Source organism: Macrobrachium nipponense, chromosome 7 (genome assembly GCF_015104395.2).
Source record: "Macrobrachium nipponense isolate FS-2020 chromosome 7, ASM1510439v2, whole genome shotgun sequence".
NCBI classification, from domain to species: domain Eukaryota; kingdom Metazoa; phylum Arthropoda; class Malacostraca; order Decapoda; family Palaemonidae; genus Macrobrachium; species Macrobrachium nipponense.
The window spans coordinates 109,352,810-109,377,100 of record NC_061109.1 but is presented as its reverse complement, the minus strand read 5'-3'; the positions used below and the strand labels follow the sequence as shown (position 1 = coordinate 109,377,100).

Genomic DNA, 24,291 nt, shown 5'->3' with positions numbered 1-24,291 from the left:
ATAGAGCCTCATTAACAGGACAGTGTGTCTTCAATGTTTACTACATCTACTACGCCTATCATGGATTCTCTCCCTATCGTACTCCTTGTACCCAAGGTCATACGCTGACATACAATATTTGCCATCCTTAGCGCAAAATACTCAAATCGAGAGCTTGAATAGTAATATACTTTTCCTCTTTCCCAACATGCAGCTACTGTAAGAAGTCTCTGAAGGCATGCTACGTCATATGGTCGTGTTAAGACGACCTTTCGTGACCTCTACTCTTCCTTTATACGAATACCTCATTGCCTACTATAAAGTACCAAGACAGGGTCCCCTCGGATACCCTCCCTCCGTTTTGGTGGTTGCTGGCCTCCCAGCGATTGTGTAGTACGACTTTCCAGTCACGGTACCAGGATGGTGATAGTTAGTGGACAGTTAAATTGTTTGGTGGCTACGCATAAGCTATGTTATAGTTTCTAAGTCGATGGTTGCCAAACGACCTGATCCAATCATATTTACTTTTGATATATGGAATTATCTGCCTTCTGTATTTCATGAATCTATTACACCTTATCAGTTTTAAAAGGCAAGTTAACAACACAAAGAGAATTTCTCCAATTCATTCATTCCTTTGTGAGGCCGAACTTGTTTTGACCAGACACGACTCTATCAGTCGTTCTGCCAGAAAAGAAAATCTAGAAAATAACAGGGCTATAGCTAGCTCCACTTACGCATATACTGCATGAGGACTGGAAGAAGTGGCTGACTTTTTGCTACATTCGCTGTATTCCAGACACCTAATAGGCTTTGAAGTCTGATAGAAAAAAAAAAGGTACCTTAAACTTTGAGAGCAACCAAACACTTTTTTTTTTTTATTTGTTCTTTCTTCTCGATCTTAATCCATACCTCGGACACAGGGGAAATGTATAGGCGAGTTGAATCGGTTAATGTTAAAGACTAATTCAGTGTCCGACGATCTTTCATTTTTTATGAAGCCTATGGAACAGGCGATTCAATGTCCTTTCCTGGATAAGAAGCCTGGGATAAACCCTGATATTTACTGTACACGTCTCCACCATCCTCTAGCCGGGCGTTGTAGTGCCGCCAGCGTACTTCACGCGGTGCACTGTTGGCATGGCTAAGGGTTATTTGCGGCCTCCCTTAGGCCCCTAGCTATACCAACATTCAACCTTTTACTTTACCTTTACTCCCACCTCCTTACTTCCATCTTGCTGTCTAGCAACTCCAGCTCCCCCTTTTCACTGTTTTAATCGCTGACTGGTTAAAAGTGCCACAGTGCTTGGCTCTAGAGCCACATTTTCTTAAATCATCGATCCGCGGCCTCTACAAAAGAAAACAACTCAAGCTGTTTTTCCTATCCCAATTAGGTATGCTTTAGACAGCCTAATCTGTTTTCGGAGTTTTATATAATAATTTTTCTATTGTTTTCCATATTCCGTTTCTTTGACTTCTTGAAAGCCACTGAAGGCATCAGCGGTGTTTACTTCTCATATGAGGCTTGGAGGGTTTTAGAAAAGTCAACTCGAGACCCTTCAACGTCCTGATGAGGATTCAGAGTAAAGCCACGCACTTCATTCAACATTAAAACTATTTCTGCTAAAGCGAACACTTTTCAAATGGAGAGAGAGAGAGAGAGAGAGAGAGAGAGAGAGAGAGAGAGAGAGAGAAAGGTGGATGATGAGGTTTACTAAGTTTATTCTTTGGGATCGTCTTAAAGCTGGATGTGCAATAACCAAGGAAGTCTTTAATACCGATGGCACAGGATTTCTTTCTGTAAACTCTGTTTTTCTGTTCTGGTTAAATAAATTTTTAAAAATCAAACGAAACATGATTCCATTCTTATGGAAAAAGATGGGCCCTTTTAAATCGTTTAAAGCGAGTGAGGAGTGATTCCTGGTGGGTCAATGATATTGTAAGTTCCTGATTGTACTGTAAAAAGGAGCAAAATTTTCATTCTACCGCTGATAAATAAAACTAATGCTTTGTCAGGGAAAACGAAAGGTACAATTTCCTTCTATATATATATATTATATATATATATATATATATATATATATATATATATATATATATGTGTGTGTGTGTGTATGTGTGTGTGTGTGTGTGTGTATATATATATATATATAATATATTATATATATATATATATATATATATATATATATATATATCTATATATATATATATATATCGTATATATATATGTATATATATATATATATATATATATATATATATTATATATATATATATATAATATATATATTACGTACGTGCCAGTGCATTATTCAAGGAGAAAAGGCCTTCCATAAGGGCAGTCTTTAATCGGGCAGGAGCAGCAAAAAAAAAAATCCAATGCAAAATAAAACATAAAGCAATATCAGCAACAATGACAGGAAAATGTAAGGAGGCGCTGGCTGGAAAAGCGTGGACATTTGGTGGTAACACATATACAGGATTAGGGACAAGAATCATCCTCAGTGATGTGAAGAAATCTATATCACGATGGGCTGACGGCAAGACAAAAACAAAATTATAAGCTTACCGGTAAAAGATGAGATGGCAAGAGGATGGGACAGAAATGGGGAGAATAAATGGAAGTAAGAAAAAATCCTAAAAAACAAAGCTAGCGTATATGTTCTCGGTACTTATCCGATCAGGAAGACTAAAAGAATGGAAACACATTCGAGAAAGGTTACCCGAGTCAGTGACAGGAACGCCACAGTCAGAGGGTGTATATACTGGTAAGAAGGACAGGTAGACAATGATCGAGTTGGTTTCAAGAATATCAGGGGAAAATCTAACTTTAAAGAGAGAATCCACTGAAGAAAGACTTACTGAATTTCTGCCTTACCCAAGTTGATAGGAAGAAAAAAAGAAAGAAAAAAAAACAGGAGAATGGATAGGATGCGTGAGCGGAGAACCTAAGTCAAGACATTCAGACAAAAAAAAAACTCCATACAAAGTGACCCTACAAAAATGAGACGTGTTTAACATAAGATACCGTAGACAGCCGATGTAAAAGAGACAAAGGTTTAAGGGGGAAAAGCAAAAAATAAGGCAGCAGAAATAAGCTTTAAGGATCGACATGGCCAAGGAATCACGATGTACACCTGAAGGAAGAGAGCTTAGGTCTGGCAGACGATGATGGGTATGAGGCAGGACAAAGAATAAGGGTGTAATGGAATCTGAACCTCAACACACCAGACGAAAAGACAAAACATCCAAAATAAAGAAATGGCGGCGGAAAAATATAAATAAGGACGAAAGTTGACGGGCAAGAAATAATGGAATGATGGAAGTTGAATTCTGAAAAACATCTGAATGATGAAGATTAAGATGAAGTGGCGAAGTTGATTAAAATTGAAATACCAATAGAGAATATTACATCAGGAGGTTACAAGGGGTCAAGAAACAATAAGTGGAAACCAAAAGAACATTGACGAATAGGAAGCGAACTGCTACAAGAACCTAAGAAGTCAGTCACTGATAAAGAAGAAATATGATAATAATAATAATAATAATAATAATAATAATAATAATAATAAAATAATACATAAGGCAAAGGCGACATTTCACCAAGGAAATTACGCGAGCAAAGGAATTTAAGAGAGGAACAAGGTTTTCCCGGCCATCCCATGTAAATACTGGTGGTGCTGGAGGCTACAGGCAAGCTAAGAAGTTTAAAATCGATAAGGGAGTGTGGCCTCTTGCCTTAGGCATCAATAACAGAGACTATATAATGAGACAACTACAGAAAAGAGTAATATGCAATTTGTTACCAAACTGCATATATCTCTGAATCTTGCGAGGGCATTTCCAAGTAACAAGGGTTTTGTTCATATGGAAAGTCTGGATGACGGTAGTTAGTGAGGAGCTTGTATAAATTGTGCATTAGAAATAATTTTTCTGTACCGTTCAACATGCACATTATTTATTTGTTACATTTTCATTCTAATAAATCACCATAAATAACCTATCCTAATATTCCTGCATCTTTAATTCGCCGCGAAATACCCTTTTTAGACCCTATTATGCTCTTACATATAGCTTTTCTACTTCCCAACAAGAACAACAACAAGTGGTTTGTAGGCTTACTCACCGAGTAAGCGAAAAGTGCCACTTAGATGGAATAAAAATGTACTGGAAGCGAAAAGACCTAATATTCTTGAAGCACGAGAATGTACACAAGTTAGGTGAATAGCGCAGTGCATATAGTAGGAACTGGTGCGATATCGAAGAGCTTTGTGTACATGTTACACAAGGAGTTCAACAACTATTCACCTGTCAAAGTGAACTTACTCTGAAAGTTTGCTCTCAAGAGCATAACCTGACCTAAGAGATCGCCATTCATACCACCAATTTTATTTGTCCGTTATAGGTATTCCGACAAAATTACAAATTTTTCTTTAATTTTATTGGTGGATCGTTTATCAGCCGATCCTGATTTCTGACATCTTTGATTATCAGTTTTAACTGACACTGTCATCTGAGCAAAGCTCATTTGTGTAGTAACAAGTCGTAAATAAAGGCAGTAATAAAGAAATTATAATCATAGATCAAAGCTTTTGATAGGATGTCTCCAACCCGATCGCTTGTGTTACAGAAAACGGATCTGTTTTCAGAATTTCTGTTAGCCTTTGAACCAAAGAGGAAGAACAAGAGGGGAAATATCAATTGGAAACTACGCATTTACAGAATGAAAGGATATGAAATAGTTTAAAACTGAGCAGATGTACAGTGGTGCTCAAATCTCATGCGACATGATTCCTTTTTGTATCGTCCAGATTCTCAGACTCAACGTGATGTTACCTAGTAGTGTTATACTTTTTTTTTTTCTGTCATACATGTCGAAAAAGTTTGTGAATTCACTGCTAGGCCCTATTTTCCTTATGGTTATATAAATATAATCCCTTTTATGCATTGGTATAATTCGTAATCTGTGTGATTTGAAACTGATTTCTCTTTTTACGCTGCTAAGTTCAAAGTGCGTGTGATAAGGTTAGCTGTGCCATCAATGAAAGCACACTTTATATGCTCCTCGGACTGGTCAACATAACTACGTCTGCTGCATTATGACAGTAAACTTAATTAAGCTCACATCATAACAACTTTTCAACGGTAAAGGATATGAAATAGTTATACTGAACAGATGTACAAGTTATGATGTTTTGAGTTAAGTATCTAGACGTATATGACCTTAACCTTATTTGTGTTAAGTGTCTTTACATATACGAGCCTTTTATTCTTACAGAAGGTCCTTTTGTTCTACAGGAAATTTGCTTCGCAAGTAAATCTTTTTGGAAGTGTTCAATGTGAAATCATAATAAATAGAAGATCACTATCGAAAATAAAATGTAAGGCTAAAAACTTGTATCAATTTGTTTGAATTTTTTTAAAATACTTGCTACAGAATCATCTAAATAATGAAATACGATTTATATTGCTTTCGGCAGGAGTGATCATATCACTACATAGCTCTTCAAATATGACACAGAAAGAGAGAGAGAGAGAGAGAGAGAGAGAGAGAGAGAGAGAGAGAGAGAGAGAGAGTAAATTTCATGGAAACTACGTACTAGATGAGAGCTGAACATAATCTTGGAAATTACAGTACACACCAAATGCCTACAAAACTAAGGATACGAAAAGAGGATGAGTATAAATAGAGAGAGAGAGAGAGAGAGAGAGAGAGAGAGAGAGAGAGAGATTCATTTCCCCAGATGCCCTTCTTTCCCGTTCACCCCGTCCATGTCAATTTGTTTCGTGCCACGACCACTATATTAGTATCGAGCGCCTCCCTTCCCTCTTTTATTTGTTCTCCCTTTTCTCTGTGTTCCGATAACTGCCAACACAACTCTGGTATCGGTACTTGGGTTCAAAATGTTTCGCTTATATTCTGCCTTTTCTTTATTCCCTTCATCTGATGCATATTGTCTTTACTTTAAAGTATTTTCTTTGTTTACGTCAACACTCCTTATCCGTACACAAGGCTCCTACAAAATACGGTTTCAGTACTTGTACGTCGGTAGAGGTTTCCCGTCTTCCTGGTTTTCCGTTCCATCAGCAATAAATTTACTTGCATTAATCTTCTGCCATTCATTCTCGGAGTGTTACGACACCATAAAATTGTTATGGTTACGATTCTTGCGACAGTTAATATCAATTCTAAAATTTTGTGTTTGCTTTTTTGTATTTTGCATACAATTAAGTTTCAATCACACACACACGTATTTGCGTATTATTTCAAATATAAATATACAATATATATATATATATATATATATATATATATATATATATATATATATATATATATATGTGTGTGTGTGTGTGTGTGTGTGTGTGTATACATATACAATGTATATATATGTATATATAATAGTGTATACATATATACGTATATATATGTATGTGTATATACATATTATATAACACACACACACACACACACACACACATATATATATAATATATAATATATATATTATATATATATATGAATATATATATATATATATATTATTTTATATATATCCATATGAACCTATATAGATATTATACCCAAGTATATCATAGGAATTCATCTTTATCATTATAAAAGATAAATAATGCGCTCAAACAACCTATGAATTTTCACTAAGATACTGATTATACTAAATAATTATCATTCACGTGAACTAAGTTTTCTCGTGGAAGATGTTTGTTGAATACTCAAACAAATCTGCCGCTGTCAATGATTTCCATTATATTCCTACATACAGTAATCTTATTTCATGGTGCAACAATCAATTACGCACGATCCTGAAACATTATTATCCATATTATTCCAACTGCAATATTATCAATATCAACTTCACGGTTACGAACTGTTATCACAAGTTCGGGAGAAAATGGTGTCGCAATTTCGAAATCCGGTTCAACCATCCAACTTTAATCTTCGCAACAAAGAGGATCTCATACATTTGGACATAATTATACCATAGTTCCCATTTTCGGAATTTTTTTTTTTATTCTCACATTATGTTCTTATATTTAACTGTAAAATCTCTCCCCATACGGCCTTTCCTTGCCATGACGCCAATATGTTCTATCGATGAATCAATCTATATTTCAATGTAATGTTGTGAATAAATTCGCGTGTATGTATTGCTTTTTCAACTGGGTCCCAGGAAATCCCAGGCTTCAATGTGAGGGGATTCGCAGCACAGCAACAGGAAAAGGCAGCCTGAAGCCGTTTGCTGGAATGTGGGTCGCAATCAATCATCTCAAGAGGCCGGATCTGATGCGAGCTCCCTAGAGCGTCTAATCTCTTGTATTAAAACAAGATTTGGAAATGGGATCAACAGCCCGATACCGATAGACAGCCATCGATAGATATATGGAAAAGGGGAGGAATCATCAAGCGAATACATGCTCCAACAAAAATGATGTTATTTTTTAACTAATGCACTCGTTATGTCTGTAAATGTCATGGTCTATTTCAACTCTAGAGTTGTCATGGAACATAAAGGCTAAATATTTCCTTTTCTGCAAAAGTATGGAAGTCTCCCTAGTTGTGTTCTAAATGATATTTGTGGATTAAGTTGATTGAGTACCGTTTGTTTGTTGTTCTATTTCTCAGCTCTGGCCATTGCTTTTCTCTGTTACCACAGAAGTAATCACCATTCCGACAGCATGGCATGCTTATCAATCCGCATTTTTCTTAAGGATGAAAGAATATCCATTATTAATTTTACAATGAAATTTTACCAAACGTTGTAACCATTTTTTAACTACTGTACTCCATCACTGCCCCTAACACATATTACAAAAAAGACTAGTTAATTATTTTCAGTAACGTTTCACATGAAATTATTTTCTCTTGCTCAGAAGCTAGTAAGACATGTAAGAAACGAAATTGTTCGTAACAGGTATTTCCTACCAGTCCAGTACTCAGCGTTGTCCTATAAATCACTTAACAATCGATACCCTTTCTATTCACCTGTGGTACCGTTCTGTGTGTTTGTGTGTGTGAGAGAGAGAGAGAGAGAGAGAGAGAGAGAGAGAGAGAGAGAGAGAGAGAAAAAAAAAAAATTGGTAAAAACATTTGGACAAGGTCGGCTGGTTGGGTTTCTCAGTTGCCAGGAACCAGTTTTGTATCAAGGCAGATCTTTCTCCAAGCAGCCTTACTATAATGCTCTGCATCATATCACCAAAATTCACCGTGTGCATTCTTTCACAAGACACAAGCCTAAAAGAAGAGTCCGAGTTACCGTGAAAAGAAGAAGGAAAATCTGTACAAAGAGAAAGGAATTATATAGAAAATTCGACTAGAACAAAACTAAACAAATGGTCAGTCAAATATGGGCACGAATTCACAAAAGTGAATAAAAACATGAATGGGCGCTCCTATTGGGAAAAGGCTATTTCGGTTCGTTACAATACGGGCTCATCATGAATACAAATAACACTAACAATAACTACAGTAATTAGGATATAGCTCGTAAGTCGTCAGTAAATGGGCAGATCCAATGGTTTTAGCGGAGCTGGGATGCATAGGAGATTTTATACGGATTTTTTTTTTCATTTACATTGAATCAAGTGATATTTGAATAAAAATAAAAAAATTATTCAGCGAGCAAAAGTTAATCGAAACCAGAATAATAATACATTAATTAGTGGTCTTTCTAAAATCCTTAACGTAAGCTAAAATTTTATATATATATCTATATATATATATATCTCTTATATATATATTATTATTATAATTTATATATATATAGAGAGAGAGAGAGAGACCAGAGAGAGAGCGAGAGAGAGAGAGAGAGAGAGAGTAGAGAGAGAGAGAGAGAATTTACAAATAAAATGGGTCAATGGCTCAGTTAAAATAGGCAGACAATAGGGAGAATGATGCGGATCCGAGACTAAGGTGTATTACTTATCTGTGCATTCAGAATCCTTATGAATAAAGTGATGTACGAAGTCAGAGAAAGGACAGTTGCTGTTTATTAAAAGATGTGGAAAAAAACAAATCGTGGGATTGATACGAAATGACACTGCAGCAGATGATACGACATTCATTTGGGACAATAAAAAGAAACTCAGAAAGTAGTTGAAAGTTTGCAAGTGGACAAATTTGAAAGTACAGGTAGGCAAGAATAAGATCATGCGATGGAGCAGTATTGCTATGGCAGTGGTTGATTTGTATAAGTATTTAGAAGTAAATATGATAAATAATGGCTGGACATGAGAGGAGATGAGTTATACTATTAAAGGAAGAAAGGTAGGAGGCCTGTTCATACTGGAAAGAACTTTAACTGCCCCTGGAAAGCAAGATCATTAATGAATGGATTACTGCACCAACTTTACTTTATTGAAGTGAAGTGAGGTTAATGAATATAAATGAAATATAGAGTTTAAATATGTTGAGATAAACCGTTGTAAACGAAATGAAGCATACCAAGAATTAATGAAGTGAAAAATCTGCAGATACATTTTAGCGATAAAAAGGTTAACTTAGGGAATCTTGGGGCGGCTTTTTCATGTGTACAGAATGGAGATGGTAGGTTGCCCAGAGTGTACAACTCAGAGGCGTTTGTCAAGAAGACGGAAGACAGAATGGGTTGAATCGATGGTATAAAATAAGATATATAAAAAGAAGGCCCATAGTATCAGCGAAGAGCAACAATGTGCAATATAAAAGTACATGGCACAGTATGCGTAAAAGGAATCAGCACATGGCTAATGAGCTTTCAGTGAAGGTATTTAAAGCTAATAATGTGAACGTTTTATTATAATAAGTGTTCGTCCATTATACAGCAGTTAAATAAATACGAATGTGGTACTGGACGTTTTATGTTTCGTATCTGGAGCTACCTTTATTAGAATTAAAGCAGTTCTGCTTAATAAACATCAAATATATCAAATATACAATATCATAAATATATATACTATATATATATATATCTATATATATAGTATATATTAATATATATATATATATTAAAAATCAGGATATAGATCCGTAACGTACTTACCAACATTTTTGCCGTCCTTATTATTATTAATTATTATTATTATTATTATTGATTATTATTATTAATTATATTATTATTATTATTATTATTCTATTTACTTTATATCATTATGGTTTATTTCGCTCTTCCCTCTGGGTTGTAATTATAATTACACATGGCGGCGGTCTGTCAAGGTATGAGAAATAAGCGCTTACACTTTTCTGAATTTTCGTCGACATGAGGTCAGATAATGAGGAAATGAAATGTTGCATTTATACCGCCATGAAATTTCATGCTCTGAGATTTAATTACGCGTTCCATCACCGTCATAAGTCAGCTTTTGGCCTAAAAAAGCCTCGGGGAACAATTAAAATATATATAAATGAAGCCGTTGTGTATATGAAAACAAAAATGTCAGAGCAATCGTGTGTTTTCTTATCCACACATCGGAAATATTTCTGCATTTACTACATAAGGGAACGGTACGTGAACCCAAACTATTTCTAAGAAAAAATTCTATCTTCGGGCAGTCAATCAAAGTTTACAGGACGATCTCGTCAACAAATCTGGGTCACGCCATCCACCGCTAAATCCAGCTTCAGCTTTTATTGAAGGTTTCTCGGGATCTTTGCAGTTTTCCGTGAACGAGCATTAATGCAATCATGCAATGCCCGCCATAGCCCAGATGACGTATAAAGATCTAATGTAGGTTGGAAGAAAATGAAACAATCTTTGTGAAATTGCCAATAATGCTGACTATAAATAGTTCAGACCCGCGTGGAACAATATGTTAATGAAATCGGAATCGAAAATTTTTTTTTTTCGAATTTTTCGAATGGAAGAAATTGAGAATAGGAGAGGTAACCACAATGGATATCTTTTATAAACTGTTTATGTGTAATGAAGCTAGAGTTAATTCTTAATTTGGTGAGGGTTTTAACTTATAGTAAATGAGGACAAGAGAGCTAAAGAGTGAGATTAAGTATACTAATGATAAAAAATACTTCAGTTTGCTAAGGAGACACTTCATTTCAAACATTTACAGTTAGGTCTGAGGTATAACCTCCAAGGTTTTAACGTTTTCAAAAAATTAACATTTACATTTTGTTATACCTCTTAGTTTGACGCCATTGGATTTTTTGACGGTGTTGTAAATCACACGGAAAACATTTCCAACCGACTAACGAAAAAAAGAAAAACACAAAAATACACAACAAAAAATGCCTGAAGGGACAGTTTGCCTTTCCATCGTTGGACGAAATCAAATAATCAAATTTCAGGGTAAGCAGCCGAGTATTTCCGTGAATAGCAAAATCCAAGAGTGGATTTTGGGAAGCCTTATCCTCTCTTGGCGCTCTCGGCGTCTTTATATTCCAAAGAGAGCTGGCGGGGTCAAAGAATTTATGGTGATCAAAGGAAAGCACCGATAAAAGATCATGGTTTGATTGCGTGAATTTGTATAAATCAACGTCATGCTGATATTTGTCATAGTAACAAGATACCAATGGTTAATTACTGTCATTAAACAGTCGTGACAGTAAAGAAAAATGATACATAAAATGTACAATCGAAGATTCCCTCAATCAAGTCAGCCTATAATTCTTCAGGTTGTTTCTTGAAACCTACGGTAATGGATGTAAAAACTTTGTGAACTAAACTATTTCAAATTTATCTTCATGGTTGTACTAATACTTCGCTATAAAAACACTCTCTGTAAAATTAAACCAAGCCTGTGTTGTGAAAAATTGTAATGAAGATGCCTCCCTAAATTGTACTGTCTTCGATAGAATATAAAACAATTCATCACTCAGATACCTTTCCCTGATCATATAATCTGCTAGAAATTAAACATTCATAATTAACTGTTGAATCGTAGATGAATCCTCCGGGCAAAAATTTACACATTAGCCTCTTCATACACCTACGCAGAATGCCCATCAGCAGTGGGTCAACTTCCCACACGCTGAGCCACTCACCTCTCTCTTATGTGGGTACTCCCTCTGTACTCCTCAATGTTAAGAACTTTGAAATTCAACACCCGATCCATATGATCGATTGATTATTACCTCGATATTCCTCTCTTACTGCCTTACACATTTTCGAATTGTATACTTTCCCCCCTCCACCCCAAAAAAATTTTTTTGCTACACTCCATTTTTTCCATGTGACATCAGCGTCTTAAAAAAAAACTGATCCGCGTCTCACCTTTACAATTATACTTACCCCACATAAAAAACGCAAGTATTTCATCTAAATATCTTCAACATTATTTCTTTCACAGAGATTGAAACATCCATACTTATCCCCCATTACTATAGTTGGTTCAATGATACCTTCACATATTACCACTCTGGCTGCCTGGATACTCCATCTCTTGAATACATGACTTTCTTCCTCGTTTCCATTATTCCATGATTAGTCTTCTTTCAAATCCTACCATTGTTACATTCCTACGTAACTTAAACTTTAACTTTATCTAACCAGCACTTTAAAGTCTTCTCTTCTGCTCCCTCCTAGCACTTACGAACTGCATTCTCTTTTGACTATCCTATCATCCTCCTTTCAATCTGCAAGCTAAATGTTCCACCCATCCAACCGCCGCCCAGACTCCCAACCATGTCTGTTGCACACATTCAACTACCCTCTTAGATTAATCCATTTTGTGATACTTCTTAACTCAACCTACCATCTTACAATATAATTACAAAGATATATAATTGCAACTATTCCCATTCACACAAAATCCTTATTAAAATTTATGGCTCCATCTTCCTTGCTTTATTTATCATCACAAGAAGCTACGTTCAAATTTACATCCAAATTCTCATGCAAACCACTTGCAAACTTAATTTTCTGCAATTTCCTCTTCACTAACCCCAACTGCAAACAGCAACCTTTCCACATAATTCTAAGCTTACGACTGATTTGCTTATTTCTAATTTCACGAATCACTCAACAACTGCAAACAGCAACCTTTCCACATAATTCTAAGCTTACGACTGATTTGCTTATTTCTAATTTCACGAATCACTCAATCAACAAAAATACCATATAACCCTGGAGACTTATCACACCTTTCAAACAAAGTTATTCACTCTCACCTATACACATATTGAAGCATTAATCAGTTTTAACAAGAAACTCGTTGCTAGTTACAAATTACCATGAACAATAATCATCCTTGACACACACCGCATTATACCTCTATCAACACTATCCTAAGCTGTTTGGAGATCCTTACGCAAATATGTTTAATACACCTGATTTCATTTTCTTATATCAAAATTTAGTCATTCCTGCCATAATATACTTACAATAGGTTAGGTAATTTAATTAGTACAGACTGCTATTGTGGTGTACTGGTGGTGCTACTTTGACACTAATTAATATTCCAGTAGCCTGGAATATTAATGCATTACATCCAGAAACAAAGGAGAGCCTAACGGGGTTGTAAACCCCTTACATCTTTCAGTAGCCGCAATGGTTTAGGATATCAATGTATGCCCTAAAGCAAATGAGTACCTAGCGATGGTTTGTGCAACCAGGGTGGGAGGGTATGACCCACAAATGACAAACTGACAAGTCTCTTCTCCTAAGACTTACGTTATCCTCAGCTTTTTATTATTCTAACCGTCAAGAAAGGAAAATAATAGCTATCAATTCTGTGTATTATGAAAATCTTCTAATAGCTTGGACATGGGGGTTTGCTTCCCATACCCTGACAGCATACTTATAAACAAATTATATACTGTTTTCTTGGACTCTTCTACCTTTCAAATAAAGAGGTATAATGCTTCCTTCACGGTAAAACGCCGCATTTTTCATCACTTTCTGTGTTTTTTGTGGCCAAGTCAATGGTGTCTATCTTCTTAACCTCTTGATATATTTTATATATATATATATATATATATATTATATATTTATATATATGTGTGTGTGTGTGTAAATATATATATATATATTATATTATATATATATATATATACAGAGAGAGAGAGAGAGAGAGAGAGAGAGAGAGAGAGATAATGTTGTCTATCTTCTTTACCTCTTGATGGTCGATATTATATGTATATGTATATGCATATGTATATGTATATGTGTGTATATAATATATATATATATATATATATATATATATATATATATATACACACACACACACACAGGGCATCAAGAAGTAAAGAAGATAAACAACATTGTCTAGTCTTGGCAACAAAATGACAAGGAAGAAAAATGTGGCGTTTTGACCGTGAAGGAAGTATTATACCTCTTCAATTAAAAGGTAGAAGAGTCCCACAAAAGAGAATATGAAACGATTTATAAGAAGTGACAGTACAGGTTACAAGAAATCGCTGGACGGTGCCGTTAAATGACTATACACTTGAACCTACTAAATATATTATATGATTTATGATGTAATAATAAAAATCCATTATCCTTTTTGAATTTAAAATATCTTAGGGACAAACACAATACCTTGACCAAAATGACATAAAAGAGATAGAGAAGTCATCTTGAAGAGATAGAGGGCTAAGAGGACAATTAAGCGGTGTTACTTAACACTCAAATTGCATCTAATTACGGAGGTTTATTTTTCCTTGAGTAATACTGGCACGCTAGATGGGAGATTTAGTTTACCTGTATCTCAGGATAGTATTTATGTGTATACACACACACACATATATATATATATATATATATATATATATATATATATATATATATATATATATATATATATATATATATATATATATGTGTGTGTGTGTGTGTGTGTGTGTGTGCGTGTTTCTAGTAAACCCAATGAACTCGTTTTTATTCCTTCACACTTTTTGGATACAGTTGTCACTGCAAAGGCAGAGATCCAAATGAAGAACCAAGTACATCAGAAAGCGGTAAAGTTAACCACCTTGATCATGAGGAAAGATGCAAAATCTATTCCCGCTCATACAAAAGCAATAAACAAATCTATGACGGTGAGGACAAGTCTATTCCAGCTATATAATACATACATTTGAATTAGACTAATATGAGTATGTGAGCGCGAACAGCTTTAAATCTTTCTTCAAGGTGAAGTTGTAAATGTCACCTCTTTCTGATACACTGGGCGCGGGTTCGATTGCTGCCATTGGCGTCCGAATGACCTCATTTGATTCTTCAATTGTATCTTAGGCCTTGTAGCGACAAACTTATCCAAAAATTGTAAAGAAATCGTCAAGTTAAGAAGTCATTGTGGATATATATATTGCAGTAAAATATGCATCTGGTAAAAAAAAAAATTAAATCACATTATCTATCGATCACAAATATCGTTGACCATCCACTCACTATACCTGGGAACAACTTACACCCCGGGAATTATAATTGTTAAGCGTTTCGTAACCATTGGACATTGTTGTTTCTAAACCTGGCGTCTGCACGTATACTACCGGTGACGAGGCACTTATCCATTATAATTCCCGTTGCCTGTAAGTTATTTCCGAGGTATAGTGAACTGGATATTTAACAAATACGTGAAAATATTTTAATATATATATCTATGTAATATATGACTGGTAAAGGTGTTCTGTAACAACAGAATTCCATCTAATAAAAGGAGCCCATAAAAACACCAAATGTAGAGAGAAAGTACTATATTTCAGAGACTGCTGTCTCTCTCTTCAGGTATATGAATGAGAAAAGTTTACAGAAAAGGTGGTATTTATACCAAGAGATTCGTCCACAAGTAAGCCAATTTAGGTCACCCCCGCTGATAATCTTCCTTTAATCTTCTTAAGCGTTGGTTGAATGAACACTGCGTCGACGATGTCTGATGTCCAATTCCCTTTTGAGATGTTCATTACCTGCTTCTCTTTTATTAAGGCCGATTCCATCATTTGACTCTTGTACCGGCAGTTGCTGCTATAAATTACACGTGACATATTCCAGTTTATTCTATGGTTATGTTCATTTATATGATTGAAAATAGCCCGAGTTCTGTTGTCCATACCTAACTGACCGTTTGTGTTGTATTAATCTCTGGGGAAGTGATTTACCTGTAAAATCCGATGTAAGATTGGTCACAGTCCTGGCATGGGATCTCATATACCCCCCGAGTCTTTCGCCCCAAAGACTCGGGGGTATATGAGATCCCATGCCAGGACTGTGACCAATCTTACATCGGATTTACAGGTAAATCACTTCCCCAGAGATTAATACAACACAAACGGTCAGTTAGGTATGGACAACAGAACTCGGCTATTTTCAATCATATAAATGAACATACAACATAGAATAAACTGGAATATGTCACGTGTAATTTATAGCAGCAACCTGCCGTACAAGAGTCAAATGATGGAAATCGGCCTTAATAAAAGAGAAGCAGGTAATGAACATCTCAAAAGGGAATTGGACATCAGACATCGTCGACGCAGTGTTCATTCAACCAACGCTTAAGAGAATTAAAGGAAGATTATCAGCGGGGGTGACCTAAATTGGCTTACTTGTGGACGAATCTCTTGGTATAAATACCACCTTTTCTGTAAACTTTTCTCATTCATATACCTGAAGGAGAGACAGCAGTCTCTGAAATATAGTACTTTTCTCTCTACATTTTGGTGTTTTTATGGGCTCCTTTTATTAGATATGTATATATATATAATATATATTAAAATATATATATATATATATATATATATATGTATGTATGTATAACTGAATCACGAAAGTTAGGAACGTGATAAATCCATAAATTAAGATAAATGCCACGAAGGAAAATAAACGAAGGAGGTCTGCAAGATCTTTCGACTTTAAAAGTCCTTTACTGAGCAGATACTCATTATTTTTCCTTCGTGGCATTTATCTTTATATATATATATATATATAAAATATATATATATATATATATATATATATATATATATATATATATATAATATATATATTTGTTGCCTACAATTGAGAGAACTTTTCTATTTTCAGGTCTCTACCTTTACATGTTAGTTGTCAAGACGTTCGAAGTGGAGAGCATCAAGTTGCGTGTTTATACACTGATAGGATGGGGTAAGTTTGAAATGTTATCACAATGTTTATTTATTCGAGTTCGATCCGACCTGATGCTAGTTTGAACCGGTGAGATCTATTATTAATTTTATTGGCTTTAGAAAGATGCTATTGTATCTATTCTAGTTCACTCCAGTCACTTGCATTTATTTTTATAAAAGATATTCTTTTTCAACGACCTAACGAACGAAGTTCACAAGCCTCCTTTGACAAGCGAAGGTTTAATCTGACGTCATGTTTATAAACCCGTAAAGAACTGTCCACTTTTCTTTTCTTTTTTTTTGGCAAAAGTTGTCAAAATGTCATTATTCTTGCTGTAAAAAAATGCTTTTAGATTTTTTTTAAAACAGAAACTTTAATGAATAGCACAATTTTTTTTTTCAAAAATATCTACTGCTGAAGCATGTTGCTGAAAAAATAAAATGACTATCATACTTTTATATTTTGCTTGTAAAAAAATGCATAAAGTACAGCTAGACATTTCCCGAAATAATTTAGAATACCGGCAGATCTTAACAACAAAATGTCCTTAAATTAAACTACCAAAATTATTCTTTAAAATAAAATACATTCTCGTTCGTTATTGGCTGTTTAAACCTGCTATATTTTAACAATGTATGTCTCTCCCAAGTGTTTCAGTTTTTGAGATACGCAGAGAGTCTGTTCTGCATCATACAAAATTTTTCCAAAGGATTATCCGTTGCAGCCATTGTACCTTATTCTTTTTATGCAATAATATTTGCCCCTTTCCTTTTTAATGAACGCCTAAACTTTTTCTCCTTTTTCCTCGCCCCCGACAGGTGTTCCAGTTCCCATCATTATCACCTGGGTCATAGCAAAGACCCAAATAACGCTTACACATGTAAGTAAAGAATTTTTTTCAGAGCACACACTAACACAAACATAAATACACACACACACACACACACACACAGATATATGTACTATACATATACGCATATATATATATATATATATATATATATATATTATAATATATACTAATATTATAATTATATATATAATATATCTTATATATGTATATATATATATATATATATATATATATATATATATATATATATTATATAGGTTAAATGACAGAAAAAAAAGAGAGAGCTCCTGTCTCTTACTCTCTCTTTCTCTGTCCAACCATCACTGCCTCTTTCCCCTCTTTCTTCTTACTAATACCAACTCTCTCTCTCTCTCTCTCTCTCTCTCTCTCTCTCTCTCTCCTCATTTTTCCATCTTTCTCCTACCTAACACACCCTCTACTCTCTCTCTCTTCCTCTCCCTCTTGTTCCTTTCTCTTACTCTCTCTCTCTCTCTCTCTATCTCCAAGTCACTGTCTCTTTCCCTCTTTCTTATCACTAATACCAACTCTTTCTCTCTATGTCTCTCTAACCCTCCCTGTCTTTTTTTTTCTCTTTCTTTCTTCTCCCTATCACCCTGTCTACTCTCGCATTTCCTCTCCCTCTCAACCCTTCTCAATTATGTATGATAAATTTGTCAAGTAACGAAGTCTACGGGCATAACCAGCTCCGTTTCAAGGAATCCCTTCTCATCCCCACCCCCTTCGGAGAGGTTAGGATTAAAACCCCATTATAAAAACGCGCGTAATCGAATGCAATGTTGTGTCAACATTTCAAAGAAATCGGTGAAGAACTTTCGGAGATTTACATTTTTATTTATATAGAAGATATATACATAAGCTATATTATATTTCACATATTTAGTTCCTTATTTTACTATTTAGCAGACATGATATTTTATCAGAATAAATTTCTTTAAAAAAAATAAATACTAGTTACGATTTGCATATAAATAAGGATATTTATATTCATTTCTGTTGGGATAATCCAAAGACATGACTGATTTTACTCGTCACCTTCACCTCCAGCGAGACAATACAAATAAAATTTGATATGTTGAAATTCTGCAATGAAATCACTCAAAATCAGATGATTTTAAGAAAAATGCTGTGATAAAACGATGTCCCTCAAAGTACTGCAAACTTAAACGGTAAATTTTGTCGACAGATTTCTATTACATAGGGACCAGTGTGAACATTCTGCCTAAGAATCGTAATTCTAAAGTTATTAAAACAGATTAAATATTCTCTTGTGACAACTTTCTTGGGTAACCTTGTGCTCTCACGGCTTCCTGAAAGTATTTGAAGACTGTATATATCTGAACTCGATTTGCTCTGGCTACGGCTCTCTAAATAGTGTAAACAGCAGTGAGAGTGGTCTAAGGAGACTTAACCTCCGATTTCGGTAGAGCTGTTGTAGCCTGGTTAGTGTTGTAGTGGTGAAAAGCACGTGCGAGACTGCTGTAGATCTATTTGTGGACTTACATAGAATTTTTCGGTCTAGGGACAGAACTGCTGTACGTCGTAAGTAAAATGACGTCCAGTGAAAACGTATATGGGATAGTGATCAGACAATATCACTGATACAGCAATATGAAAGGTTCAGTTCCGCAATAATAATAATAATAACAAAAAAAAGGCAACTGCTATAAAGAAATTGCAAAGACACTAAATATTCCTAAATCATAAATCATACGAAAGTGAAACAACCTGCGCTGCCAAATGAACAGTACATGTGCTCCCTCTTCATTTCGCCTTGATATCCATTTTCTGACCCAGGAACTTCTCTTTTTCTTTTTCCTTCAACGCCTTCGATTAAGTAAACCTTTTTATAACATCTTTTGCTTCGCATTTCCATTCTTTTCCACTACACATACTAGATCAATTTACATATCAATAACTTCCCAATTTTTAATTTTCACACTGAACTACCGACCGCGCTCAAAGTTATTACTTAAAAACCACGTTTCGTCCTCACTCGCTTTTGTTTGCATATCCATCCTCCTTTCTTCGTGTCGTTTTGGAGAGATCCTGCCATTTTCCCCTCATTAAATAGTCACGATACAAAGAAAAGCATCAATCAATAAAACAAATCACCCCTTACCAACTAAATTAATGAATAACCGAGTTTTTTTTTTCTCTCTCTCATAATCAACCACTCGATAAGCCAAGGAAGTTTTTCCAGGAGTAAGTCGACCAGTTTAGGTTACACAAAATCTCATCCTCTCACGCTCTCTGGATATTAAGGACCTCCATTTTCTCACACCTGCAGTGCATCTACCAAACTTTTTTTTCTCTCCTCTCTTCTTCTCAGAAGGTTTTTGTGTTAAAAACATAAAACATATATTGGTCCATGCATAAATATGCATACCCACCGTCGAGTACTGCAACACTGAGTTTGGTGCAGGCACTGAATACTGGGTAGAATTGCTGCAAGTTAGATTTAATATCAATCCTTTTTCCAAGGCATAAAAAATCATAAATATCCTATCCTAAAATTCCTGTATCTTTAACTCAAAGCAAAACACACTTTTCAGACCTTTTTACGCTGTTCCATAAAACTTTCCTACCCTCCCAACAAGAACAAAGACAAAGTAGTTTGTAAGCTTACTCTCCGAGTAAACTAAAAACACAAGTTTATACGCGCGTATATTTAGTGTTATACAGAAGCCTCTCTCGAATACACACTTTTCTGTCTAACGAGAGCCGCCGCAGCCATGCTGAAGTGTTTGCCATACAGCTGTAAGATCCTCTCGAGAATGTGTGCAGTAAGATCAGAATTATTTAATCGGCTGAATGGAAATTCTCACTCAATTATGCCATTACCTTCATCAAGTGTTTTGCCCCACCTGAAGACTTCTGCTTAACACAACTAAGTTTACTGCCGCGAGATTAAACTGCAGTATTGTTTACATTGTATATTAATAAAATCTACACTGCAGTTAGTAATTATTCCTTACATAAAGAATAAATTAAGATATATTTTTGTTTATCAGTAATTGTACTAATTGACCTTTTTTATCGATATTTTTCCCTCTATATTATTATATGAAGTAATTCGGCTTAAGAATATTAACTCTAACAAAATTTTCTTGAAGTTTTGATCATTGTTTATTCCTTTCGAGCTCTTATTAATTTTATTCTGTTTCACGTGGAAATGATCTAGTTCCAATTTTTCTTTCTATTTCAGCCCTCCTTTTCCAAAAGTAATTTTTACAAATTACTTGCAGTTCACCATGGCTCTTTCTACTTCACTATAATGGCTTTCAGCATCCTTTGTCTAAATCTCCATATTGATGATGAAGGATCATCGCTGCAATTCCACCATGAATGATCTGTCGTGATTGCGATTCCATCCATCATTAAACTGCCTCTTTGATGTTCACAACGGTCATCCTTCCATCATATAACATTAAAACATGTCTTTCGTGTGCTAGTATCTTCATAAAATATTTTTTATGCACTGGAATCTATGGAAAAAAAAAAAAAAAGTATTTGGTCCGGCTGGAAATAGGGGAGGCCATCTGTACAGGAATGAACATATAGAATAGAATTGACTATAGAATTTAGGCCAAAGGCCAAGCGCTGGGATCTATGAGATCATTCTGCGCTGAAAAGGAAATTGAAATTAAAAGGTGTTTGAATAAGTACAGCAAAAGGAAAGGGGTTACAGCCAGGGCCTGAAGGGACGCTACAAAGGACCCTAATTATTGCCTACAGTTCACCGCATGAAGTGCAGTGCACAGACGACACTATCCCCCTAAAGGAGTATAGGAATGAGTAATGAAATCACTGGTAAAATTCACGTTTTCAAATCCCATAACCAACGAACCAAACAAAAAAAACCCAGACGAAATGAAACTATTTTTGGATGGTGTGAGGTAATGGAAAGTCCATCGGCAAAAAAAAAAAAAAAAAAAAAAAAAAAAAAGAAAAAAAAAAAAAAAAAAAAAAATGTCAAATCCGTAATCAATGCAAGATAAGAGGAAGTGACTTGTCATTGCCATCAAAACATGCTATATAATGAAATTGAAAAACCTGATGCATAACGTAAACTTGAAGAAATATATCGACTGGTATACAACATACATCTTAAAGAAAATACATGATGCTTACCTTTGAATAATTTATTTAAGTGGCCACCTTTTCTTACCTCTCCGTGTGTTTCAATATCAAAACTATAACCGCAACCATATTTATGCTATAGATCTTCCAAATCTTCTAGTCGTTTTGTTAATGAATGCACTGCTAGCCTAAAACATGATAAAACATCAATTTTTTTTATTTTCATTATCGTATATTAAGACCTCTTGAAATGTATTTGTAAAAATATTAACAGTTTTTTTCTTGAAACGTGGCACAAATTTTGAACTACGTTGCCAGTTTTCTTAGAGGACTTTAGGCCGAGTTAAGCTGCCCTCGTGTCATGTAGAGGCAAGGCTGGCTTTGGTAGAGGTCGACATGATTCATACGCAGTACATTATGCAGATACTGATTTTTTACATATATATTTTGCGTTATATAAGATATGTAATAAAGAATAAGCGTAAACACATTTTTCGAAAGTAAACAACTTACAATATACGAAAATGGCGAGTACAGTAAGAAAAAGAATTCATTAAAGCTTTTCCTGTGGTCTGTCTCTAAACTTCCAAATGTTTAAACACGAAAGCCATGACTAAAATACATTTTATTTGTTGTGCTTTTCAAGTCTCCTGCTCTAACTTTTTAAATACATTTTCATTAGAACTATAACATTCAACTAATCTTTATTATTATTACCCATGTCCGTCCTCCCCACCTCATGTATTTATCCCGTGTCCATCCTTTCATACATTTTAACATTCAGCCTATAATTAAACACAAACACTTGCTACAGAGCAATATCAAAACAAACTGAATATATATTTGGGTCGTGTTATTAGTGAGTGTTTTCATGGCCTCCTCCTGTGACCTTTCAGCACACTGGGGAGGTGGAAGTGGCGGCATGGAAGAGCTGGACATTGAGGGCTTGTGGTCCAACGTGTGTCCGTTGATGGCAGTCAGTAACGTCGACTGGATCCAGAAAGTGGCCGTCCTTTTTCTGCTCTCAACCAACATCATCTTTCTCTTGAGAATAATGTGGGTATGTGATCCCTTTCTTCCGATTTGTCCTCAGTAATGTTAGTGTTTATCTATTACCCTTCATTAGTAGTTTAATAAAAATTTAAAGATATAGTTAGGATCTACGTATATTGTATTTACTGGTTGTGTTTTGTGTCCCTTTTACGAACCATTTGGTGACTACTCTCCTCATGAAAGTTCCCGCGAATTGGCAAACTGTTAATTGCCATTCGTCGTTACTCAACGCTTTTCAAATAAATATTCCACTATGAAATGCCCTTAACAGCTGAGTTATGAACAAGGTAAACAATTTCTTGTTTATAGTCCTATTTCATGCAATTTCAGCAAACGCTGATTTATAATGAATATTGTCTATTACGAATCCTGATGAAACATAGTTTGCCCGGCCATGCGTTTATTGAATAACCGGAGAACTGAAATTTATTGCTATGAATGAGTATCACTGACCATGCATTGTCGAAACACTATGAACCGAAAGTGAATCATCTCAAAACAATTATGCAAAACGGTTCGCACCGCGTTTGATGAAAATACGTCAGTTAGATCAAAATATGTTTTCCAACGGCAGGGGGGAGAGCGGCTGATGAAACGAATCCAAAATGAAAATGGAAAACAGGGGCTAGATTTCATTTTTTGCGAGGAGCTTGGGAAGTGCGGGGAAATCAGTTTAAGTCTTTTTGCAATTTTAACTTTAATCTAGTTTTCATTGCTAAGAAACACACCCACAATACTCTCTGCATTTCCTTATTTTTGAATTTCATTATAATTGCCTGAGTAACTTTAACCATACATGAAAAAGAATAATAAATGATCATATCCAATATTCCTGTATATATATGAAATATACTAATTCTACTATATATCTAGTTATTACATATACGTGTGTATACATATGCACACACAAAGGGTACATACTCCCATATATATACATATATGCATATGTATATATGTTAATACATACATTAGAATGGATATATTAAATATTTGTATTTATATATATATATATAATATATATATACAATATATATTAATATAGATATATATATATATATATATATATATATACACACATGCGCACACACACACACACACGCACGCAAGCACACACACACACAGACACACACACACACCCATATATATATATATATATATATATATATATATATATATATATATATATATATATATATACACATATAAAGAATGGATGATCGTTTATTAACATACTTCATACTTACAGACAAATCAAGAGAA

General features: G+C 34.8%; 1 protein-coding gene across 2 annotated transcripts in view; it reads left to right on the top strand.

Moving 5' to 3' along the window:
* Positions 1-24,291, top strand: part of LOC135217565 (diuretic hormone receptor-like) — a 275,442-nt gene that overhangs the window by 214,749 nt on the left and 36,402 nt on the right. The window contains exons 6-8 of one of the 2 annotated variants that reach the window (XM_064253532.1): positions 16,962-17,042; positions 17,843-17,908; positions 22,887-23,038. In XM_064253532.1, the coding sequence (XP_064109602.1) occupies positions 16,962-17,042; positions 17,843-17,908; positions 22,887-23,038 (299 nt within the window). Of the gene's footprint in view, positions 1-16,961; positions 17,043-17,842; positions 17,909-22,874; positions 23,039-24,291 lie in introns of both variants that reach the window. The other variant, XM_064253531.1, reaches the window with a different exon arrangement.